Raw genomic sequence first — 24,544 nt, 5'->3', positions numbered from 1 at the left:
TCGAAAGCAGGGCTTTCTGTCCTAGCCCCCTACCCTTCCTCTTTTGGGAACATCAGCCCTGCCCCCTGTGTTTGCAGTTTCACAACACATTCACGTGGGAAACAAGGCTGATAGCCAAAAGCTCTGTAACTGAGGAAAATAAGTAGCTTCCTTTTAGAGAAACATTCCATAGGTCTAGCAAAATGTGCAGAACAGCTCAATGCTTTATCTACTACACAGATGCATGCATGGTAACAAAATATACCTCAGATAGTCACAAAACAGCACCAGTGGCAGAAAAAACATTTCAAATGTTCCTTGTAGAAGTTCCACAGGGAAGATGAGACACTTTTTAATGTTCAGCTCAATGCGTATTTCACATTATGCATTTTCAGTATTTAGAAAGATCCGCCATGATCGAATACAATGAGTCCAGTGAAGGAGTAAATGAAACACTGTGATTTATTTGCCCAATTTTTCATCTCTCATAACTTCACACATCACAACATTTTTTCAACAAACTGAGCGCAGGTTCCACAGAGCCCATTGCTCGGCCCTGGGCATCTCTTTTTCCATGACCTCCAACAGAACAGCAGTGACCAACGACGCCTGCTGATCCGTCAGAGGTGCATCAGGAATTTCTATAAAAATTACTGAAAGGTATACAGAATTTATTAGTTGGAAAAATACATAATGCTGGCACTTTTTAATTAACAGTTCTAATGCCTTTGGAGGAGATCTCATCATGAGCTTATAAATAGTGTTCTGAGAACAAAACAAATGATATAAAACTTTGTATAGGCTTGAAACAAATTTGTTACACAATCCTTCCAAATGGTAGTTAAAGTTACGGTGAACGTTAATAATGCTGACAGTGCTGTGTGATACTTCTCTGCTTGTTAAGCATATTTGTTGCACGAAGACTTATTCTTGGAAAACCAATGAGGATATCTGAATCAACACAGCCCTACTTCAGGGAAATAAATGCCTATGAAGTAAAAAAACCCAATAATAACAATAATAAAAAGTTTAATGAACGGGTAAGATGAATCAAAATCAAACAATGAGTATCAACCTGACACTAAATTAAAATCATATATTAAATATAGAGCATTTATAAATGCATAAGAAAAATTGGAAACAAACGCTATTGCATTTTTTTTTCTTTTACAAAAGGTTAAGAAGCCATACTGTTTGTCTTGCAAGAAATTATATTTAGGAGTCTAAAATTATTCTTATATATCAAATCTATGAATAGGAGATAAGAACAGTATATAAATACGGTATCTTTAAATATTTACACATGTATGGAAACTAGTTAGAGTGGTGCTAAAAGAAGGAAATGCCTGTTAGAAAAGTGAGATTACGAATTTTGCATACGTATGTCTGCATTACACCATTAGTTTTGAACTTGCACCTTTCATAAACTTAACTATGAATTTTCAAATCATCATTGCATAGAATTACTTGAAAAATATTACCTAATTCTGCATTCCACCTCACAGTAAAAGCTATTAGGATAACGATACAAAAATAGTAACTCGGAGAACACCAGCCAGCCGTGCTGCTCTTCACAGTTTAGTCTCTGCCTTTCTGCTTTTAGGAACAAGGAAGATATTGCCATCTCTAGTTTGCTGCAGTGAGTATTCACTAGGAGAGTAAGACTTCCCATCTTCATCACGCAGCATGCTGAACACCTCAATATATAAGGTGGTTAACTGCTTTTTCATTTGACGAAGGCTTTTGTCATTCTCCCCTTTTTCTTTAAGCAACTTCTCTCTCTCATCTTTTAGGTGACTCAAATCTTGCTCCAGTTCCACTATGTTTTCCAGTTTTCTCTTACGGCAGTTTTGGGCAGCCACTTTATTCTTGCCTCTCCTGCGTATATCTCGAATGAGTGCGAGCTGGGCTTCACTGAACTGCTCCTTCGACATCATTTCATTGAAGTCATCAACAGGGAGATTGATGATTTTTTCTACTGGAAAAGGGATCTGCAGAGCTTTTGCTCTTTGCTCATCTCTTGTGAGATGAGCTTCAAGACGGCCTGAAGGTTTATCTTTTGTGAATGGAGCTTTAGGGTGGCCTGGGCCAGCAGGAGGGTCTTTCTTTGGTGTGTTCATACGTTGCAAGCTGGGCGTTTGAGTGCCCGGCTCCACAGAAGGAAGTACCTGATCAGGGAACCGCGATGAGTACACACTAGCATTGCCCTGCGGCACACTCCCAGGAGAACTGTCCATGTCTTCCATTTCAGAATCACTACAACCAAAAGTCTTATCTCCACAGGTAGATGATTCAACAGAGTGTTCAGGTGATGCTATACTAGAATTTGCATTCAGTGAAATACCAGAGTCAGAATCATTACACTCTGGTACAGTTCCTGAGTGGTCATCGTTAAAAGCTCTCCACAGCGGGAAATCAGAAAGATCAATAGGTTCACTTAAAATATCTGCAAGTGACTGACTGATAGTGTTTGTTGTTCCTGTGTCACCGTCCCCCTTTGCACAAATAAAATTGGTATAGAAATCCTCACAGAAATCAGAGCTCAAAGTCAATGAGTTATTTAAAGAGTTCACGTTCAGCTGGCTGCTGTCGTCTGGCTGCAAAATGCTGGAAAAAGGGCCCTCGATATTCTCCAGGAAATCTGGACCACAGTTAACATCTTTTCTCATGATCGGTAACGAGTTGTAGTAATCATAGCTGTTGTGCATCTCCGCTGGCTTGGTTTCAGGGCTCGTGATTGTGCTTACTTCAGCCAGGTTGTCGTTTTCAATGTTTAGACACTACATGGGAAGCGTAAGAGAGGAGTTGAACACCACAAGACCAATTGATAGTGAAATACTCTTATAGAATCCAGAACTATTAATTATTTTAGTCATTAACATGTACATGGGGTATTGTAACACTGCTGTAACCTAGATTACCTACAACATAATTGCACCATGGGGAGACAATCTAGGAAGAACAGCTACCTAAGCAGAGTATAAAGCAACTTATCCTGGACAAACCTATTTAGAGTAAAACAGTGGAGCCACTGAGTGTGTATAATTAGTTTCTACCAACATATATATAGTTAAGAGATAAATAGAAGAGCCAAGTGTAGTTAGATATCTATCTGTACATTCTAATGTTATTTATACAAACCCTTTTCTGAGACAAAATTTGTGTAAATAATATATGATTACTTTTGCATTCAAAATACTTGAATACTAGGAAAAAAAAGCTTCATTTACAATAACGCTTGCAGAAACAATTCATGCTGTAGCTCCATAATTCAGAAATGTCTATTTTTAATCAGCTCCTATTTCCATCGTGATTGTGCTGTAACAGGTTGCATACAGATGCAAATTATCATTTGTCAAACATGAAGAAGTTCTGATTTGGAAGATATATTGTTTTACTAAGGCACCCTGATAAAGAACTATTTCCTTCCTATTACACATTCTTCAATATATTACTTTTTAAAAAGTAAAGGTCATATCGAGTTACAGACATACTATGGCTACACTGTAAAATACAACAAGTTAGTCATAATAACCACTGGTTGAGATGCTCTTGTACCTCATACCTGGCATATCATTCTCTGCTAGAATACCCTGCTATTTTATTCTTTTCTGATTATTATTATACTGAAATTTTACCTGTAACTCTGGAAGGGACAATAACTCTTCCCAAACTTGCTCTATGTTCTGCATATTCTCTGCATCAGTAAGTGGAACTATACCAGGTGAGCTGGGTGGCTGAGTTTGATTAGCAGAAATGAAGACTGGGTCACTATCAATCTGATCAGGAACCAGTGATTGAAATGCAGCTGGAGAAGCCTGGAGTGTTGAACAAACAAATGTATACTTAGAATCTTCAAAGCAAAAATCTGCTTTTGCTGTTACCATTTCTGCAGAATAAATAGGCATTTCTTAACGAAAGTATTTACTGTACATAATGGAATAATATGAAAGTATTCCCATGAAAGGAGTTTTCACATTAAGGACAGAAATAGGAAGAAGTATGAACTGAATGATGAAGGGCTTATTTTTACTCGCCAAATAGTCTGAGTCTGTACTTCAAAGTAAAACAGCCCAAGTACACCAACTCCAGAGAGCTGAACTAAGCTCACTGCAACAAACTGCAAAACTCTGCTATTTGCAGTAACTGGCCTGACTGCCATCAGCAGGACGCAGTAAGCACAAGGAATACAAGAGCACCATGCCACGCCACCTGCTCCCGATACGGCCCTAGTTCAAGCCCACGACATGGCTTTATTCCAGTTACAGATGGTTTGGGGGCAGCACTCAGATCATATCACAAATTAACATTACAGTGCAGACAAATCCTGGTATGAGAAAATAGGAAACCAATCCCCTGGCACACCACCCGTAGAACTGCTGCACTGAGCATTTACCTCATTGTCATCTATGAACGGGAAAGCTTCTGCCAAGAGCTGCATGCAGTCATCAAAGGACAAGGCCTCTTCTGGTTTTGAAGTATCTGTGCTCTAAATATGAAAGTCATGAAAAAAATGTTACTGCATCTTTGAATAACTGAACAATCTTCCATTACAGCAACAAATGCAAATTCATTTTAGGCAACCACTAGCATTACATCTTCCTGTGGATGGAAGAAAGGTTTAAACACACTCACAAACACAATTAGAGTTTACCTGCGAAAAACTGATTGGTGGTTCAGCGTTTTCTGACTGAACGCGCTGAGCTGGCTGAGCTGGAACAAATTCACCTGTCTCCTCATCTAACACCAGCTGAGCCAGCAAGGCTTTCTCCCGCTCTTTCTGGAGCTGCTCTTGTCTTTCCTTTTCAAGTTTCTTCTGTTTCTCGAGTTCATACTCCTTCTGTCGTTGACTAAAATCAAAAACTTCACGCCTTGCCCCAAGGTCTATATCTTGCCTCCAAAGGATGTCAATCAAGTTCATGTCCTGTAATAGAAATGCTGTTTTGAAGCAAGCCTCCTCCCCAGTAGAACTGGTTTAAAACAATAAGAAGGCTTTTAAATTCTGCATTAAACAGGTAGACTCATGTAAGTGAGATTCATTCTCTTAATCCTACAAAATTATCTAAATGAAATATGTCTCCGTATGACCTTCCTGAAGTGTGTGAACTGAAGGTTTGGTTGCTGCAGCCCACACGCTGGGTCACGGAAACTAAGCAGTTGGTTGCAGTTGGTACGGCAACACACGAACTAGACGGTTAGTACTCTTCCCTACATTATCTCATAGAATACATGAAGCAATAGAACGAATTATATTACAGTAAGAAAGTAAAAAAAAAAAAAAAAGTGATATAAAAGAGAAAAATAGAAATTAAGAAGTTTATCCATGTGATTCTTTTTCAGTGTAATCTTATTAAATTGTAAAAACTGATTAAAAACATCACAAGGAGTTGTCCGAGTCGCTGCAGTAACCATACTCAGAATGTGTTTTTACATATCTACAGTGCATCCTGGTATCAAGCACGAATCTTAGGATCAGAACAGTGCTACAAAGCTGGAGGATAACCTGGTTCCAAGTCCCCACCTAATACAACATCACAGGAATACTAAGCAAAATTATTAAGACTATCACTAAAAATGTGTAATTCAAATCTTAATTTCAGTCGATGTTGCAAGTGTGACTGGTTTGGAGCTGAGTATAAACCACGTATCAAGAGGTGTCAAACTCTGTTAATCAACTGGGCTCTGAGCTATTTTATGTATTTTTATGCTGTTCAAACAATATTTCTCGGTAAGAAAAATGCACCACACAGAAATCATCAATCAACAATTAACTCTGTTCGTGCCAAAGCCATGACAGCAGCCCATTCCAGGGCCTGACTGCCCTCTCCATGAATAAATTATTCCCAGTGCGTGACCCAAACCTCCTCTGGCACAACTGGTGGCTGTTTTCTTACATCCTATCACATTGGCTGAGAAAGAAGTCCAGCAGCACACTGCAACTACGAGTACATAAACATCATATTTCACTTGAACAGGACTTTACTGATTCAGTGAGCAGTTACACCCAAGGTACATTAAATTTTCCACCCTATCAAATTAAACATTCCCTTCTCTGTTAAGAGTATTTTCAAGCAGAGAAGCAAAGTAACCTAAACGCCACGTCACACTGCCATTCAAAATGATTGTCTCCATACAACAGCGATGGCTTTAGTGGGAGTCCACATCTAAGCAGACCATAATCTCTTCGTTAACAATTCAATATCATTATGCTCATATACACACAATACATAATGTACTTCTACCAGTTGCTAAAGAAAACAAAACACCCAACACATTACTTTCTTCTAGAATCAGGCAGTTACAGAGAATACCCATGTAACACAATGCAGGCATTCTGACATCTAAGACATGTTTAATATACCTTGCTGGGAGAGACCAAACCCAGATTTAATGGCCAGCAATGAAGAAGCTGAAATAATTGCAGTGGTTGCCCAAGAAAATGTTTGGTCTCTCCAGATTGGAGGGTAAAATGAACTAATTAAGTCCCGCAGTAACTGGAGATGCTGCTGTATGGTATAGCCTCATTAAGGGCCAGTAGTTTACCAGCTGCTCGCTGTCTCCTTCTGCAGCAGATTCTGAACTGTTTCCTAGTCTCAGAGCATTTGCAATATGCTCTGGATAAAACTGCAGGATCTGGATTTTAGGGCTCACTTCTGAATTATTCATCTGCAAGGCACCGCTACAAATGCTACTCAAAAGATTTGTGTGTGTGTGTGTATGTGTGTATAATGCATAAGGTTGTGAATTAGCAGAGCTGTTTCTCTCACTGAGTTGCAGCAGACTACTGCACAAAAATAGCAGAACTGCTGCATGGTTTCAGTTTAAATCACAAAATACAAAAGCAATCCAAAAAGAGGTACAGAAGGCAGAACACATTTTCCTTAAGCAGAAAAACACGTTGCCTTGGGCAAAACCCTCGGCTACAGCCACCAAACCTTCTGGCTGTGCCACGCAGTATATCCCCACCAAAACACAGAGCTTTGGGTGCTGTGCATGGCTGAAACCTGCAGGCACCACTGCAGCTGCACACTGCTCTGGGAGCACAGCTCTGCTTGTGGATCTGGAAGAAACCAAACACGCCTGATGCGTGGGCAGTTGCCTGAGGAATAGCACAGCACTGACTTAATGTCACTGTTTCTCAAGGGCCCACATTAAGCCCCGTATCTTATCTCTGGCTTTGTTAAGCAGTGCTGCACCTCTGCTCTGGACAAAGATGCCTGTCAGGAGCTTTTTTTTCATTTTAACTTCTAAATGTATTTGTCTTGTGGCACTTCAAGCCGAGAAGGCTTGTTTGCTTTTAATAATCACCACCCAAATGGGAAAGATTACTGCTATTTTCAGCTTGGAAAAATTCTATACAAACAGAGTAATACTAGCCTTAAATACTAGCAAGTAATTACTCTTCACATGAATGGGTTACATGGAGGAAGTGTTTTCCTGTTCAGTAAGCTAATATTTAAAACCATCAAACAGCGTGTTGATTTAAATATAACCTGCCATTTAACATTTATCTATAATTTCAGCCAATGATTTCAGTTATACTTGTCCTTGTCAAGAAAATAAAAAGTGCTGGGCAGTAGGCCAAGGCCCCCAGGTCAAAGTTAATGGAGCCACCATCGACCAGTAACTCATGGGAGGGGTGACTCACAGCCCCAGCATGAGGGACAGCAAAGGACTAAAAAAGAAATTGCAGTCCACAGAAATATGTTGCAATTTTGCTCTTTCAGCCTCCCACTTCCAATTACTTCACAGCCTTGTTGACACCAACACACACAAATGCATGTACCCACAGGTGAGCGCAGACACTCTTTCTTCGGTCTATCACTGAAGCATTTTTACCTTTCACCATGAAAGCACCACACAGCGACCATGTACTTGGCAATCAGTGTTTCCAAAGCCACCAAAAGGCATTTCAGCTTTTGCCTGTGCAACAGCCACCCTCTAATTTTCAGATGACTCAACCCAACCTGCTGGGTGGAGAAGGCTGGTTAGGACCGAGGTAACAGCAGGGATCTGCACCCAGTGCAATGTGTGCAGTGGGAGCCTTGTGGTAGTTCAGCCAACAACAGCCGGGCACTGCTTTGCACAGCTCCGGTCCCGGCCTCCCCAGCACCAGGCCTGCTTACTGCAAGCGCTCCAAGGGGCCCTCGTGACTGAGTGCACAAACATCCGTTTGTTCCTTCCTCCCTTGTGTAATTTCTTGGATTGCATCAGAGGAAGTGGCCGCCTTGGCAGGAGCGAGAGAGGCTGGAGCAGCCGGCCCTGCCCGGCACGAGGACACAGCTGCCAGCAGGAGGGATTTCATGGGCAGCACTTCCCCCTGTTCTGGGCTCAGCTCTTTCCCTCTGAACCCCAGTGTTCATTTTGAGAGGAGATACATTAATACATTAAGGTACATACAAGAAATACTGGACAGTGGTAATTACAACTTCTGAGAGAACACCACACTTTCAGCATATTTCCTCTGAAAATGAATAGTGGTTTTATGTCTCCCCTTTTCTTCACAATTTTGTAAACAAAAGATGATCATATAACCACAGAATGGCTTAGGATGGAAGTCATCTTGGAGATCATTGTGCCTCAACCCCCTGCCACGGGCTGGGTTGCCAACCGCTACATGAGGCTGCCCGGGTCCCCTCCAACTCAGCCTTGAACGCCTCGACTCCAGGAATGGGGCACCCCTCAACACAGAAGGACAAGCTTTGCTTCCCCATCATCCATATTAGCAAGAGGTACCTCGCAGTCATCATTTGCTTTTCTGTTCGTTTAGTGATATGCTTTCCCCACCATACCGACAGCTTAGTTTGGACTTATTAAGGCAGTTTTGATAAGATACACATAAATGTTAAACAATTCACATTAAGCCACCATCTGGCCCCCAATGGAAATTTTCATGTTTTAGATTTACATATCAGCATTTGCCATCTGGGCAGAGTCTGTTATACATTTTATGAGAAAATCTCCCACTACATTGTAAAGTTTGACAATTAACTCTTATCGCTCCTAAGCAAACACACTTCCAGTCGGGTAAACAAAGGAAAGAGACCCTGGTTTTGTGTTATTTCATGGAATGGCTTTCCTAGTTTCCACAAAATGCTCATCCTTCCATCTCACGTCTCTTTGGTTTCACATGATCCATTAGAAACTAAAAGACGACAGAATATTCCACACACCAGGGTGAATAAATCCAGCAAAGAGGGCAGAAGACAACCCCACAAGAGGTAAGGAAGCACTCCTGTCTGTAGCTTATTCACAGAAAGGACCTGGAAAAATATCACTCATTTTCCCTTTGCTTTCCAGGAAGGGAAAGGAATGCACAAAAAGCACCTTACATTTCTGCTGTATTCAAAATAACACACAGGAAGTGAAGATCAAGGTCTTGTAATCTTCCTGGACAAGAATGAAAGGAAGGAGACTAAATAATGAGGCAAGACTAAGAGGAACTGGAAACATTCTTACCACCTAAGAAAATCACCAGGAACAACAGCTGAATGTCTTCCCTTCATCATCTCCAAGAGGAAATGATTTTATTCAAGCATGATTTATAAATCATTTGATTTTTTTTTACCATTTCTGAAATTGCCATAATTAATGATTTGTTTTCTGTACTCCAGAACTTCCATACTGGCCATTCTCTATCGAGGTAAGCTACTTAGCTAACTGCAAGTCAATTACAGAGCAAAAGCAATCACAGACACCTACGTCCCTTGCTTCAGTGAAAGCACAGAAAGCGGATAAAATCATCCTACCACCACCACTTTTTACAAACATTCAACAAGATTTGAAAGCTGGGCCACAATTTTCAGCGCCTTACAACTGGAAATACGAAGAACAGGATTTAATTTGAGAAGCGAGCAAACAGAGAAGAGCAGCACTTAAGAACAGGGAAAAGAGAATGTCATATGCTATTTATGCTGGAAGGCAGAGAGGCTCAATTTCAATTTTAGATGCCCAGATGTAGGATTCGGAAATGTGATGGAACAGGCAGCTCCCAAACAAAGCCACAAGACAGCAACCTGTGATTCATGAATCCTCAAGGTCAAGACCCTGACCAACCTGTGGAGCTGCCTGCTGTCTCAACAGCCTTCACCAAGACCTTCCTCCAGGCAGTGCAGGTACAAACTATGCACTTAGGTAGATGCTCCTTTCCATGTCTTTCATACCTGTGCCACTACCACTACTGCTGTGCCTGACATTAAATCAAAACAGCTTGGACACTGCCTGCTTCAGCTTCACGATGCCCGTTTGCTCTTCCTGGCCCTAATTAATCTTTGGCTACCTGATATCTTGGTCAGCAGCCTCTTTTTAAGACCCAGAAGGCTGACTTACCTGAAAAAAGAAAAAAAAAATGACTTTAAAAGGATTGGAAGAATAAAGCTTTACAGAAAAATGCTGTGAGAGAATTTCGACTCCTTGTCTATATAAATAAGACAGCTAAAAAATGCTGGCCATGTTTCTCAGGACATTCTTCTGCCCCAACAGAGACATATGAAATAAGCTCAGTCCCTGAAACATAAATATTTGTAAGCAAATTTCATTTTCTTGCTCAAGAAAGAAAGCTCTAGAATGTTTTGCCATGACAGGAAGTGAAGTTATGGTATTTCATTAGCTAGAAGTGTTTAGCCTCTGTCTTCTCCTAGCATATATCTCATATTTCAGACTGTAGCTCCCACTGTATTCCAGCAGGCTCTCTTAATAAACGCCAAATTGTCAGAATCTACTCTTCTAAATCAAATTAGTTGAAAAACTACTTGGCTGCACTGTCCAGCATTCTTAAGAAAGTTTCTGTTCATGTTGTGATTCTTCTAACGAGGAGTGGGACAAGCAGCGTCTGGCTGCAATGACAGTCTTCCTCCACACGTGCAATTCAGGACACGGCCTATTGCACTGCCCCTACCAGAACAGAAGTAACTACCCTGAGAAGCAAACAAATTATGTATTTCACCTGAACTGGCACCTTCTAGGAATGATATCAACAAAGGCTATGATTCTAAGATCTGGTTTTGCTCCGATGGTTTTCTCATATGATAAATGCTACAGTAAGCAAGCTTTCCAAACTGTTAGGAAGAAAATATACCTCACATATTCTCCAGGAGTTAAAATACAGCTTTCTTCAAGCCTAAAGAGTATAAAATGAACAAGAATGTAACTGCAGTAAAGAACAGATGTTTTAGGATGTTCATGGTCATGCATGTGCAGGCCTACCTCCATTCCAACCCAAAAAGACGCAAACTCCTGATGTCAGCACGTCAGCACTAGAGCAAGACCACTGTGAGTGAAGAAAAACCAATCGATCACAGATAGCAAAGATAAGGAAAAGAATGGACATAAATGGCAGATATCTGCTTTACTCTGACAACAGCTTTCTCTTTTTCTGCAAAATCAACCCGTCTCCACCTCCATGCCACTCAGAGCACAGATTGAGCACAAAAGCCTCAGAGCAGCCCCCTCTAGCCCAGGGTGCAGCATCAGGAGAGATGTCCTGCTGCTGGCACAGCAGTCAGCAAGGCACACATGCATCATGAGGTATCCATTTCTGGTAAAGCAGAGAAGGTGATTCTACCTCAGCAATGCAGATCCCTTTGCAGAACACTGTTTGGCGCTTTCTCACATGCTTCAGAAGCAGCTGTGTTTTTCTAACTTGTTTAATCGATTTTTGGAAAGCAGCTATACGAGTTTAATATATACTACAAGATTTCCAGGGGCCAAATTGTCCCTCAACATCTTAAAAAATTCAGTAAAAAAACCCAGCTCAGATACACTGTCTCATTTGCATGGCTTGCAGTATGCAAACAGTCTTAAACCTGACATCACTTATTTTCTTCATATGGTATTTTATTATTCAATGTTATTCTCTAGCAGCCGTGGCCAAATCTGTCTTGTATTCTATCCCCTCTTTCTGCCCCAGCCTAAAGGAAAAGACAGAGTGAAGTCTAATGTTGTAAGCCCATGACAATGAACTTCGCTTTACAAATCTAACGATGCCCGTATTTATAAGCACTAACCTGGCTGCTAAGCAAAAGCCAAATACCTCAAACTTCATCCTAAGTCTGGGACTTGGAGTCCCAGACTGCTTACTGGAACATCATCATCAAAAGCAATGAATCTTAGATGTTTTCACTGCGTTGTCATTTTACTTGATGGCTTCCATTCTTCCCCTCTCCCCTTTAGATCATAATTATATTATGTTAATCTAAATGTCACTTTTCCACAGCATGTCTGGCTGGTATAGAAGTGTTGTGGTCCCCTCCGTTCAAATTCTGAATCTCTCTTTCAGTTTAATAGAGTCATTTACTTGCTCTTTCTTTACTCTTTCATCAGCAGCATTACATAATGATTAAGTCAATAAGCACACAAAGTGAGTATGTATACATCTACAATCCATTGCACAAGTTGCATAATGAAATTGGAAGGCTGGCAAAAAACCACGGGATCGTTTTATAAAGGAGGGGTTAGGCCATGTATTTGTTTTTACATGTTTGATCCATCAACAAAACTCTGCCCTGCTGCCCCAGCAAGTAAACCGAGTGACTGTTGTGGCTTAATTTCTTGCTGCTGTCTAATCACCATGTGTAGCACTGAGTTACTCCATTTTGAAAGGCATTCAAATAGCAGCCAGAAGACTTTCATTTCAGGAAATGCTGCTCTCAATAAGAGCTTTGCTTTTTTCCTCTTAAGTTAAAACTTCATTGCAAGAAAACTGCCATTGGTTGTATTTTGCAATTTATACAACAACAAAAAAATCCTCGACCTATGGTCCAACAAACAATATAAAAGTTGCATGATTTTATCTGAAAATACCGCTGATCTCTCAGTCAGAGGAACACTGAAGCCTTTGTTTTCAGGTTCATTTTATACAGGGAACCTACAGTAGTTGGGAAACAATTACCTGTTAAATAATTATCTTCAGGCTATCCTCCTGCACCCAGCCAGGCATGTACTATGTGTGGACACTGCCACAAACTACTCATTAGTTTATCTAGGAGAGGATTTGCTTATAATAACGGCTCAGTCATCTGGGAAGCATGATCCAGACAAATTATAGCACACTCTTATGACCAGTGAAACAAATCAGGAAGAAAAGATGCACACAGAGTAAAGAGCATAATAAAATTGTAAATAACGTTTATTAGGTTGTGTTAACCTTGGGTTATAACCTATTAGCCATTATTTTGATTTCACTGGGATTACACTTTTCTAAAAAGTATTTTCAAGCCAAACATGAGAACAGAGTGCATCTGTTCTGGATCAAAACACACTCAATGATTATTTATACTCTTGAGCTCTAAGTTTTCACTTCAGTGAGATCTTACTGGTAGGCCTCCATTTAGCTGTCATTTTGCTGATGGCTGGCCAAGCTATAGGGACAGGCACCAGATGGGTTCCTACAGCTACATGACAGCCTAGATATAGAAACTGTATGCTCTGGTGTTACAAGAAGCACGTCTCGCCAAGCTTCCATCCACTGATCTCACAAGCAACTCTGTTGTTGTTTGTCATGGGCCAAGCGACAAGGGCAAGCACTTGCAACATCTGTGTGGGCTAGAAAAGCACGGAGGTTCACTAACTGCAGTGCCAACACACATCTATCAGCCCTCCTTCAGCAACACAGACAGCTACTCCATAAGGCTGCACCACAACACCTCCTCCGTGCTTACTAACAAAGCTGAGACAGAAAGAGCAAGGATGCTTTCAGACCCGAGAACTCACCAAACAGCTCATCGACTTAAAAGAATATAAGCCTGAGAACGGGAAAATCAGACTGTTTTAGAGAACACTAATGAGGCATTGTATGCTTTTAAGAATTAAACAACAAAAACACTCAGTGAACAGAAAGAAAATTGTGCCATCTGACAAGACCTCAGTTCTCTGTTTCTGAGGTGGAACTGGATGTCAGCTCACCCTTCAAACAGTCTGCAGCAGCAGCCTGGACACCAGAGGAGAACTGCCACTGCTCTACAGAGTACTTCTAACTCTTATGTAAAAATGCTTCTGTGATCTCTGATACAATTTGTATGACAGTGCTCCCCAACAGCACTGAAGTCTGATCAGGCCCACTCTCTCTACTGTCTCCCCAACTTCAAGTTTGACATTTTCCTTGTCCTCTTGTTGCTTCTTTTTATACTCAAAGTTTAATTCCAGAAACTATGCCAATCAACACACAGTAACGCACACTCCTCAACTGTGTGGTTACATTCTGGGGAATGCAAGCCTTACTCCAGAGGTGGCCGGCTGTGCCATGCTCTGTGTGCTACAGCTCACATCTGGCAGTTTCACTGCCTACCTCCCACTGACCTCAGTGGGGCACAGGTGTTAAATACCTTTGTGGAACAGTCTCGCAATTTATGCGCACTTTTCACATACATGATTTATATCAATAATGAATGCTGGGCATTTAGCATCAGTGCATGCTGTGAATACAGAAGTAAGCACTGTTCAATGTAATAGTGTATTAGAGAAATTAGATGACAACCATGTACTTCTAATTACCCTTAAGCAAATGATGAAGAGAGAAAAGTTCCCCATAGCTCATTCCCCATTCCCCCCACCCCCTTCTTATTGGGTGTTTCTATAGGGGAATTAAAGAAAGCAAAACACCACAATAGGAAAGGCCCAAATACACTGCTATCCAATTGCTCATCACTGGACAAAAGATCCTAATATATCTGAGGATGCGTGCCTAGCATGGCACGTTTTCCTTCCAAAGAAATAATTCATGGTTACATGGTTTATTTGACACCATGCACAACCTTCACTAACTACATACTAAAGAAACAATTCAGTAAATAACAATACAGCTCACCTGTGCACTGATGACCAAAAATGTTTTCTCTAGTTTTACATGAAGCATCATAGAAATCACTGTTACCTTTCCACAAAGGGAGTTTGTATAGCTTCTCTCCTTCCTTCAGCCACACACAGATACAGCATGGAAGCTGTTTCACAATACAAAGAGGCAAGGATAGACTTCATTTGCTCATTTTCTTAAGTATTGTAATTCACAAACTTATCAACAACAAGCTAAAATCATTAATCCCCCAGGAATGTTTTGGGCAAGTATTCAACATGTCAGTTTTACACAGTTAAGTGACTGAAACAAGAAAGGTCAAGAAGACCCAACATGTCAGGTGTCCATGTGCCAATTTAACAGTAATATCAACACAACAGCTTCTGCTGAAAAAAAAAAAAGTAAATCCACTGAGGAACCGAACAACACCATATAGGAATGTGAAACTATCTGCATTGTGCAGTCTACCACTCAGTTTTTAAAGTCACGTGCAGTACTCAAATTACAAACCGAGAGCAAAATGAGCCAATTCATCTTCCAAGACATGAACCAGAGTAGGTAAACGGCTTTACAACTCTTACCAAATTCTATAAACACAATAATTCTTTGTGCCCTTAAGAGAACACCACCATCTCCAAACTCAACCACTGATAATTCTGTCCTTCCACCCAGATCAACGGATCCCTGGCTCACAGCCTGTACAGGTGGTTATAATAGGGCTGCCTCCTTCAGCCTCATGATTAAACGGACAGATGTACCTGAAAACCAAGGTACAGGCCAATCCCTGACACATTTTCCTTGTACGCTCCATCAGCAGCAATGACGACCAAAACAAGATTGTTTGCCACAAATAATGAACTCATTGATACATCTCTTCCACCCAAAAGCACACAAACATTAAATATTTGAGGGGAAGGAAGGCACAGGACAAGGGTATTCAACTAGCAAGAAAACCACAGAAAACCAAGAAATTTTAAATCCAAAGGCACTCACCGCAGTCTGTTAAACATTTATTTTTAGTTAATAACTGCATCTGTTATCTGAAGAAAAAAAACACAGAACTGATCTCTTGGAAACTTATTATGTAAATATGTGGCTTTATAAATGTTAACTTAGTTAAAACCTTCAGCACACGCTGGTTCAGTGCTCTGTACTAACTATTTGGAGGGCAACACAGAGCATTTCAGACATTTTCTAGAGCTGCAACATTTTATCTCACACGACCACAAGGTACTGCTTGATAAGGTACTCCACTGCAGCTTCTGAAAGGGAAATGTTGAACACTGATAAAGACGACAAGTTACCAAGGGAATTAGGAAGAGAGCTAAACTTCCTTTCTCCTTCAAAAAAGTACTGCAAGTTTAATTATTCTATATCCAATGAAGCAGCATAGTAAATTGTCTTTTATGGTGCAGTAAAATACTTGAAAACAAACTGTTCTCATACTCTCAAGCTTAAGAGTCTTACTCCAAACTATGTGTCCCTTCCCTTGCACCTGTATAATCACAAACATTTTTTTGAAAGACAGATTAAACACCCTCACAAGTCCCTCCATGCCTCCTGTAATGCGTGCCAAAGATATCTTTATACCTTTTCTCTGCTCTCTGTTCCTCTTCTCTGCCACCATGTTATTCCCAGTTCGGTGCAGAAGAGGTGATGACGGGGCAAGGCAGATCTCTTCCAACAGTAGATTAACCTCAGCAACAACGTTCAAAATTCATAATTCGTTCCATTTGTTCCTTCTGTTTCACTGGCGCTGCGAAAAAGCACCTTCTTCCTCATACCTGGGGGTTCAAGGAGGTAGCTTACCCTTCTTTGTCTCTTTCTACACGTCATTTGTACCTGGGCTCCAGGGGAGAACTACACTAACTATCATTTAAGTAACTGATGGGTTTTGTTGTAAAAGTCAGACTAACTGGTATAACAAACTGAAAGGGAAATTCTTCACAGCGTTCCCAATTTGAGGGCAGAAAGGGTTGAGAAGAAACAGACTTACCTTGCTACCCCTGAAGAAAGCGTCTAATCTCTAAGGGCAGGGTGAAACATCCCAGCACACTGCAGGCTACCTATCAGCAGCTGAAGGACAGCGCAGAACAGAAGTGTAACTGCCCTGTCTATCTGCTGCCAAATTGAAGTCTGTGTGCCAAGTGCCCCAGTTAGGCAAAATAAGTTGTGGGGCTTTTTTTTTTTTTTTAAAGTAGACTCTTATTAAGACCAGCATTTGTAGGTGACTCTTTCTGGTATACGACAGCACAGAAAATTTAACTACTTTCCAGATATAATTAAAAAAAAAAAATTGTTAAGCAAAAGGGAAAAAAAGTGAACTGCTGATCACTTGCGGAAAAAAATAAAAAATACCACAAAAACAACAAAATATGAAATGCAAAATAAGCATCAGGTTTGGGTCTTGAGTAGTTTTTGGTCTTTGCCCAAAACACTTTACTTCCTCATGCCTCAGTAAGTACTTGGATAATCACATTACAGCAAAATGCAAGTGAAAACTGCAGGACTACAATTTCTCCATGATTACTTTAGACAATGAGAGACTGATATCTCACTGGGGTAAATCACTACTCACAAAGTCAGACATAAGGGGTTAATTCTGTCATTACTACTCACGTCTTGTTAAGGCCTTGTTCATCATCCCTGCCACATACATGCACAGTTCACCAAAACCTCCCACCCCCACCTTAACTTTGAATTCAAAATTCTTCTCCTGCTCTGGCCTTAGTAATGGAAAATATTTCAGAATTTAAAATTTTCAGAGTTTAAAATATCTCAACCATTTGTTACAACCCCGTTAACAGTTTAAATACTGAAGAAGCTCTCATTCTTCATTTTACCAGCAAAAAGAAACCTGGAGGGATTATGTGATACCTAGAGATGCTCACACCCGTTACTGCATGACAAGGATTCCCAAGTGGTACATGCTGACTACATTCTTAAAGTGAGAGACAACTAAGGATTACAAATCATGCTGGAAAACATTCCAAAGAGCTACAAAAGTCCACTGGGTCACAACAAATTATACTAGTTGAACAATTAACCACTAATTCTATCATATTCTAGTTCAAATGCCCAAAACAAATTACAAAGCAAAGTATCAGAAGTTGCTGTGGTTCAGCATTCACAGGTATGAGACACCTAAACATGACATGCATTTTCACAGACAAACAATTCAGTATAAACAATTCAGAAGCCCAGCTGTCAGCAGTTGGTACATTATTTCACTATTACCATTTTTGTTACTGTATTTCATTTTCATCTTCAATCCTGCTTACTTCCAAAGTCTCAAGTTTGACTTATCTTTTTAAGGATCAGTGGGACAGCGTCCCAGAAATTCCTCAGCTGACACACAGACCTGCTCAAGGCCCATCTACACTAGAAAAAAAAGAATGTGTCAATATAATTTAACGTAGAACAGTTTTGAGAAAATATGTCCATGTACCTCATGTCAAATAAATCACAGAAGACTGCACCAGGATCTACAGCACACTTGTTCCAAGGACGCTTAATGACTACATCATCTGCACTGGTGCGTATCAGTCACTGCTTCTGCAATACTGGTGAAGACAAGTGCTAGTATAATGAGCTAGGATGTAATGCTGCACCCAGATACTTTGACTGACCTCTACCACGAAGGTCCGTGTTCTCCTCCCAGTGATGAAACTCCTGAAAAGCTGTTACCCAGCTGAGCTGCTCCAGACTCTAAAGCCCAGCCCCACCACCCTCTTTCACCCACCACTTTATTGCCCTACTGACTGCAGAGCACGCATCTGGTAGCGCAGTGCACGCAATCCAACTGGAAATACCCTGCTTTAGGACAGAGCTCAGCCTTCTTACCAACAGGACTTAACTCAAGGAAACAACTCCTGAAGACAGAAAGAAGTGACCAAGCACCCAGGTGACACCGAAGCAGACACCGAAGCAAACACCGGCTATGGAGCAGACAAAGACTGGCCATTTCACCGGGACCAGCCAGCACCAGTGGCATCAACCATGTGCTGCTGGTGAACTCCAGCAGGGACCTTCAGACAGCCAAAGCAATGCAAGAATCACTCCACTCTTAACTAAAACAATAAAGCGGGGAGGTACCAGTACTACTCCCAGGGTTCAAACAAGCAACACTCCCCTCATGGATCTTTCTGGCTTAGCTCCTTATGGCTAAACAGCCACGATAATCTGAGCAGGAAGCAAATCAAAGTTAGAGCAATTTTTCACAAAACTGTTGTAGAAAAGTAGCTGCTTCAACATTTTGTGGGCATGAACTTCCAACACAGCAAACAGGCACACCCTTAATCATAAAACAAACCTCTACTTCAAGGCAAACTATCGACCAAGCTCCTTCTGAGTCAATTTCCCAAGCATGCAAACTTTGTTTTGCAAGCTAACTCCAGCAGTGGATTTTTTCATACTTACCAAAGACAGCATGTAACACCAATACAGCAAACAACAATAAAACTCTGATACTGCAAGGCAGAGGAGAGGGCAAGGGAGGAAAAAAATTGATATCTTTATGTTTCATAGCCATACAGAATATACTTCCTTAAAAGGTCTGAAAGTGACCGTCTCAAACTAATCTTACATAACTTATTGCTGCAACACCCAACTTTAAAGAAGTTTCTTCTCCTTTCTCCTCTTTGTTAATTTCATTGCTCATAATACTACTGCAGAACTCAGATTACAAGTCTTAATACTCCCCAAGACAAGTATAAGGGTGGGAGGTCTCAACTATCTCAGTACTGTAACAGCATCAACAACAAAAACGTAGTTCTTGAAATGATTTACTTTAACTGGAAAGATAGGAAATATTTATAGTCACAGTGCTTTTACAGTTATTTAACTAAAAATAAACATTAATTTATATCCCTTCTTAGTATCAAAGCTGCAGGTAATCAGGCCGAAATCAGAAATCCAAACTGAGCAAATGAAAAACTTCAACCAGATCTGTAGTATATAAAATGTACCCACTTAAAAAAAAACCAACAAGTTAAACCCATTTTATTACATTCTTGCCAACCAGTATGTGCAGTGAGGATTACCAATATAGCTGACACAAAAGCCATTAATTTTACTGTATGCTATGAGTTATTAACACTGTTATTAACCCTTATAAGCTTTCCAACATCTCTGTGGTCAGCATATCATAATACTTGAATTAACTCTAAAGCAAACACTGCAGTAGAAATGAGCAGTCAGACACACAGCCCACGTACAAACACACAGCACATCCACGCAGAGGTCAGCAATGGCCAGAGAGAACTGAGCAGGTAATTTACCAAAAAGGCTGAAGACAGGACACAGAAGGGGCTCCGCAAAATGAAGAGAAATCCTCTTCTCCAAAGGACTCAAATAATTAAATGTTTTTTAATCCTTATTACATGTCTTACACATTTCTCAGATAACCAAATTAATAATTAATTTAAATTAACAGTGCCAAATCTGGTTCTGTGAGACTTTGCTTCTGTTTGAAACAGGCACTGCAGGACTATGTATACTACGGTAAAATTAAACTAATATGAAGATAGCATGCTTTGCTGTTTCTAATGGTAGTAAAAACAAAGTACACTCAAAAACCTCTAAAGCAAAGAAACCCTGAGAAAGAACTGTCACTGCTCTTCCTTCTTTACTGCGCTCTAGAGAAATACTACTGCCCCTACACTTAAGAAAACCTTGAGCACTATACCATTAGCTAGCTAGTAGGCTTACTGCTCTTCAAGTACAGAGAACGAGAACCAGGTAGGGAAGTCAAGAGCACACAAAGCCTATCTTTACTTGAATTACACACCCAGAGGAGCTGTGGATGCCCAATCCCTGGCAGTGCTCAAGGCCAAGAGGAATGGAGCTTTGGGCAGCCTGGGCTGGTGGGAGGTGTCCCTGCCCTTGGGAGGGGGCTGAAACTGGATGAACTGAAGTTCCCTTCTGACCCAAACCATTCCATGATCCTGTGGTTGGCCTGCATCTGTTTTAAATAAACCTTGCTTGTTTTAGCACAGTTTTATACAATACTGATGATTTTGCTGGCTCCATTTCTTATTGGATGCTTTAATAGTTTACCTTAATAAACAAACACGCCATAAAGCTATTACTGTTGAGCAACCCTGAACTGAATTTCAGTTTACTGCTGTATATCAGTCATCTTTGGATAAAACAGCCTTAAAGTCATGACTTTCAACAACTCCTACCAGACTTCTCATTGGTTTACATAAAAAGACTTGCGTAATGGCAGATGAATTGTTTCCAAAACCAGTTAAACTAGATTACTGCAGAAAAGAACTTAGCTGACCCGCGCGTTGTATTCTCTTCCTTTCACCTGAGATTGAATTCTGTGGCACAAAGTCCTGCTTGGATATAATGCCCCATAGCAGAAAACTGAACGGACTTGAAACTGCTTTAAGTTCACCAGGAATGTATTTTATTAGAATAATGGATTACTTAGGGTTGGAATGAAATGAAAGCCAAAACAAACTTTAACTAGGTGATTAACCTGGGGACTCTGGAGGGCTTTTTGCCTGGCTGGAATTCAAACACAGTAGCAGAGGATTAATATTTAATTCATGCCAACAGGTTCCTGCCTGGACTTGTTCTGCATTAACCTCAGCCAGCACAACTACAGCAAACACATCACACTTTCACAAATTGGCCTAATTTTCACAAATGGTTTAGTCATCTTAGAGCTTACCTTTATTAATTTCCAAGGAAAAAAAAAATAAGCAGTGTTCTAGATAGAAAAAAAATTCTTTCTTTTCAATGAAGAACACAGCTGGTATTAAAAGCATGGGCTCAGCTGGTGTCATCTACTCTTCTGTCTGGACTTTGTATACAAAGTGTATAAAAGCTAGAAAGCCTATATTCTTTCCTTCTGTCTCATGTACAATGACCTTCTTCTGGATGTGCAGTCAATGCTTTTTCACCCTCCTTTAGAGAAACCCAATGCACCCTAAACGTTTTCCAGCGACAAACTGTGGCAGGTTTTGCCATTTGGGGGTTTGCTGTTTCTTCTGGAGGACCAAATCCAACAGAATTTGACAACTACCAGAAAGAAAAATGATATGAAAGATTTGACTGAGGAAATGAAAGAACAAAGATCTGATCTAGCTCCTTCCACTTCTGGTGATCTTATAAACTCCAGCATATTGCAAAGAGGTATCAGAGACTTCTTCAACATTAAAGAATGCTCAGTGTGCCATTGCGACATTAATTTCAGCCAAGATCATGAAAGCAGCAGACAGTATTTTGCTCTGCAAACTCAAGACAAAGAGGAAAAAACCTACAAGAACTCAAAAGAGTATTCAGGGGCAACAATAGCTAATAATAATCTGACAATTTTAACAGTGCTCTTGGCTGTCAGGGTGATACATAACCTTCTGTATTCTTATTTAGGATAGATGTTATCCTCTCTTTGCTTTTTTCAGTTTAAAAAAGAGAAAAGTAACGGACAGAGAGCTAGAATTTATTCTTGCCCATGAACGCTGGTGGGAAACGTACACAAAGCTTCCCAACCACCCACACGCTCCTATAAAAACGTCTCAAGTTCTTTAAAGCACATGAGATCATCCAGCTGCTCTCTGCTTATACTTCATGTTCTTTTTTGTTCCAGTTTGGTCTCTTTCACATATTTTTCAAGAAAACTTCCAAAGTCAAAGTGTCCTCCTACTTTGGGTTCTAACCACAAGTTTCTTCAAGTCCCATTTTCAAATGCACCTAACTTCTTGTATTTCGACCAATTTCCAATGCAATGTAAATTCTCAACACATTTTAAAGCCAAAATACAGAACAGTGTCCATCTGAAAGATATGTACTACAATAATAAAATAACTAATTAGCTGTTCTATTGAAAGGATTCTCATGGCCATCTTTTATTATTCTACATTTCTTTCAGTTACAGGTACTGCACTACACTGTATCTACCACTGGTTTAACTGAAAGATGTTCTGAAGTTTTGAGGAAAGATTTTTCCATGCAGCAATGGCAACTCTACCACGTCCCCAGACAGCCTGTCCCAATGCCTAACCACCCCTTCCATGCTCTCAGTATTCAACCTAAGCTTCCCTTGGTGCCACTTGAGGCAGTTTCCTCACATCACCTGAGAGGAGACCAGCACCCTTATTGCTGCAACCTCTTTTCAGGCAGTTGTATAGAGCAGTGCGACCTCCCCTCAGCCTCCTCTTCTCCAGACTGAACCACTTCAGCCTTCAGTTCCTTCTGAGATAAAAACGAAAAACGTAGATGTTTTCCTATACTTAAATGTACCTACATATATAGATGGACAAATAGGTATCTATACAGATATCTTAATCTATCAACAGGCACTTCTGTTTAACAGAATTAATGAGGAAGGAAAAAAAAAAAATCAAAGGCCTGTTGCCAGGCCTGAGTGGTGCATTCATTTGTCACTTCCTGCATAATCAGCGTCATGTGGAAGGGACAAGCCATTAGGGAACAGAAAAATCAACCCATTCACTAGACAGTCTAACGTAGTGGGTCACAAAAACAGATGTGTAATACCTGTGTAAAGCCCTACAGACCAAAGAGATCTCTCTAACAGAGCTAGAGACATTTTTCTAGGTAGAAAGCCCCTTACATACACTGAAGCAGGTACTCCAGTACTCGGTTACACCAGTCTTCACTTCTAGCGTTCAGTGCAAATGCAACATACAGCCTAATTCTTTACACGAGAAGGTGAGCAAACTTACTTTCTGCTCACCTCCTCACGAGGCTCAGCATTCAGTGAGAGCTGAGGAGCTTGTCATGTTGTCTTACATGGCTAGAAGCACCAGGCTCAGCCATTTCGGTACCTTCAAGCTTACTGAAGAAGGAAACAACTACGAGAACATAATGCTTTCAGGAACTCGACTCAAAACACCTTGACTCACGTTCCTGAATGTTTTTCCTCAGGTGTTTTCACACCTGTGTCGTTAGTAATAGACAACATCCTAAATGAATCCCATCCAGCATTCCATTCAGCAAATAAAAGACAATCCATTAGCTATCTAAGAATACAGATCCTTTGCAGAACAGCTCTGACAGAAACCGCGGCTGTGGGGCTCGAGGAGCAGAACGCGGACAGGTGGCTCCACAGGAAGCGCCGCAAGGGCCGTCCCAGCCCGCATAGAAAAGGGCGCCGCAGACGCCGGAGAGGTGCAGGGCCCCTTCCATCGCGGCCCCCGCGGCCCCTCACAGCGCTGCCGCGGCCTTTCCCGCGCCCTTCTCACCCCGCACCCTAGGGCCAAGCCGAGACGGGAAACGCGGTTGTGCAACTGCCCCCACTGAGGGCCGCGTGACGACGGGAGGCCCTCAAGAAGGAACCGGACAAGCGGGCGGGGCCAGGCCCAGCTCCCCCTTCGCCACGAACTGACCTGGCCCCGAAATGTGCAGCGGGCAGGGCGAGACCCCAGCCCAAGAGGGGGATGGGGGGAAAGTACCGGAGGGGGCGGGGCCCGGCCCCCGCCGTGACTCAGCGCGGCCCCCGGGGCGGGGCGGTACCACGTGCTCCGCCGGCCGCGTGACCGCCCGCCCCGCCCCTCCCCAACGGCCGGGCCGCGAGGGAGGGGGAGGCGGGCTCGCGGGCACCCCCGGTTCCCGCCCGCCCGGTGTTGGCGGCTCTGCTCTCACCTGAGCGGCGGGTGGCAGCTCGATCTCCATGGTGCGGGGCGGCGGCGTGGACGCGGGAATGGCAGCGCGGAGCTGTCGCGGCTCGGCCGGCACCGCCTGCGCTCCCGTTCCGCCGCTGTTTGGGGATGGGGACGGCCCGGGCCGGGCCGAGCCAGCGGCGAC

At 41.6% G+C, this 24,544-nt stretch overlaps 1 protein-coding gene across 32 annotated transcripts; it reads right to left on the bottom strand.

The window, feature by feature from the left end:
- Positions 1-183: 183 nt before the first annotated feature.
- On the bottom strand, positions 184-24,530 carry NFE2L2 (nuclear factor, erythroid 2 like 2). 32 transcript variants are annotated; one of them, XM_046943482.1, is made up of 8 exons: positions 24,127-24,243; positions 19,187-19,236; positions 18,049-18,148; positions 16,358-16,551; positions 4,634-4,903; positions 4,376-4,468; positions 3,618-3,797; positions 424-2,759 (listed from the first exon to the last, which is right to left on the bottom strand). In XM_046943482.1, exons 5-8 carry the CDS (start codon positions 4,898-4,900, stop codon positions 1,551-1,553), a joined length of 1,749 nt encoding a protein of 582 aa, XP_046799438.1. In that variant the 5' UTR covers positions 4,901-4,903; positions 16,358-16,551; positions 18,049-18,148; positions 19,187-19,236; positions 24,127-24,243; the 3' UTR covers positions 424-1,550. The 32 variants fall into 32 exon arrangements, with proteins under 32 accessions (NP_990448.1, NP_001383834.1, NP_001383833.1 ...); XM_046943477.1 differs by lacking the exon at positions 24,127-24,243 and adding an exon at positions 20,047-20,470; XM_046943481.1 differs by lacking the exon at positions 18,049-18,148.
- Between the last annotated feature and the right edge of the window lie 14 nt (positions 24,531-24,544).

This window comes from Gallus gallus, chromosome 7 (assembly GCF_016699485.2).
Source record: "Gallus gallus isolate bGalGal1 chromosome 7, bGalGal1.mat.broiler.GRCg7b, whole genome shotgun sequence".
Taxonomy (NCBI): Eukaryota; Metazoa; Chordata; class Aves; order Galliformes; family Phasianidae; genus Gallus; species Gallus gallus.
The sequence above is the reverse complement of the archived record's forward strand: the minus strand, read 5'-3'. Positions and strand labels throughout refer to the sequence as shown.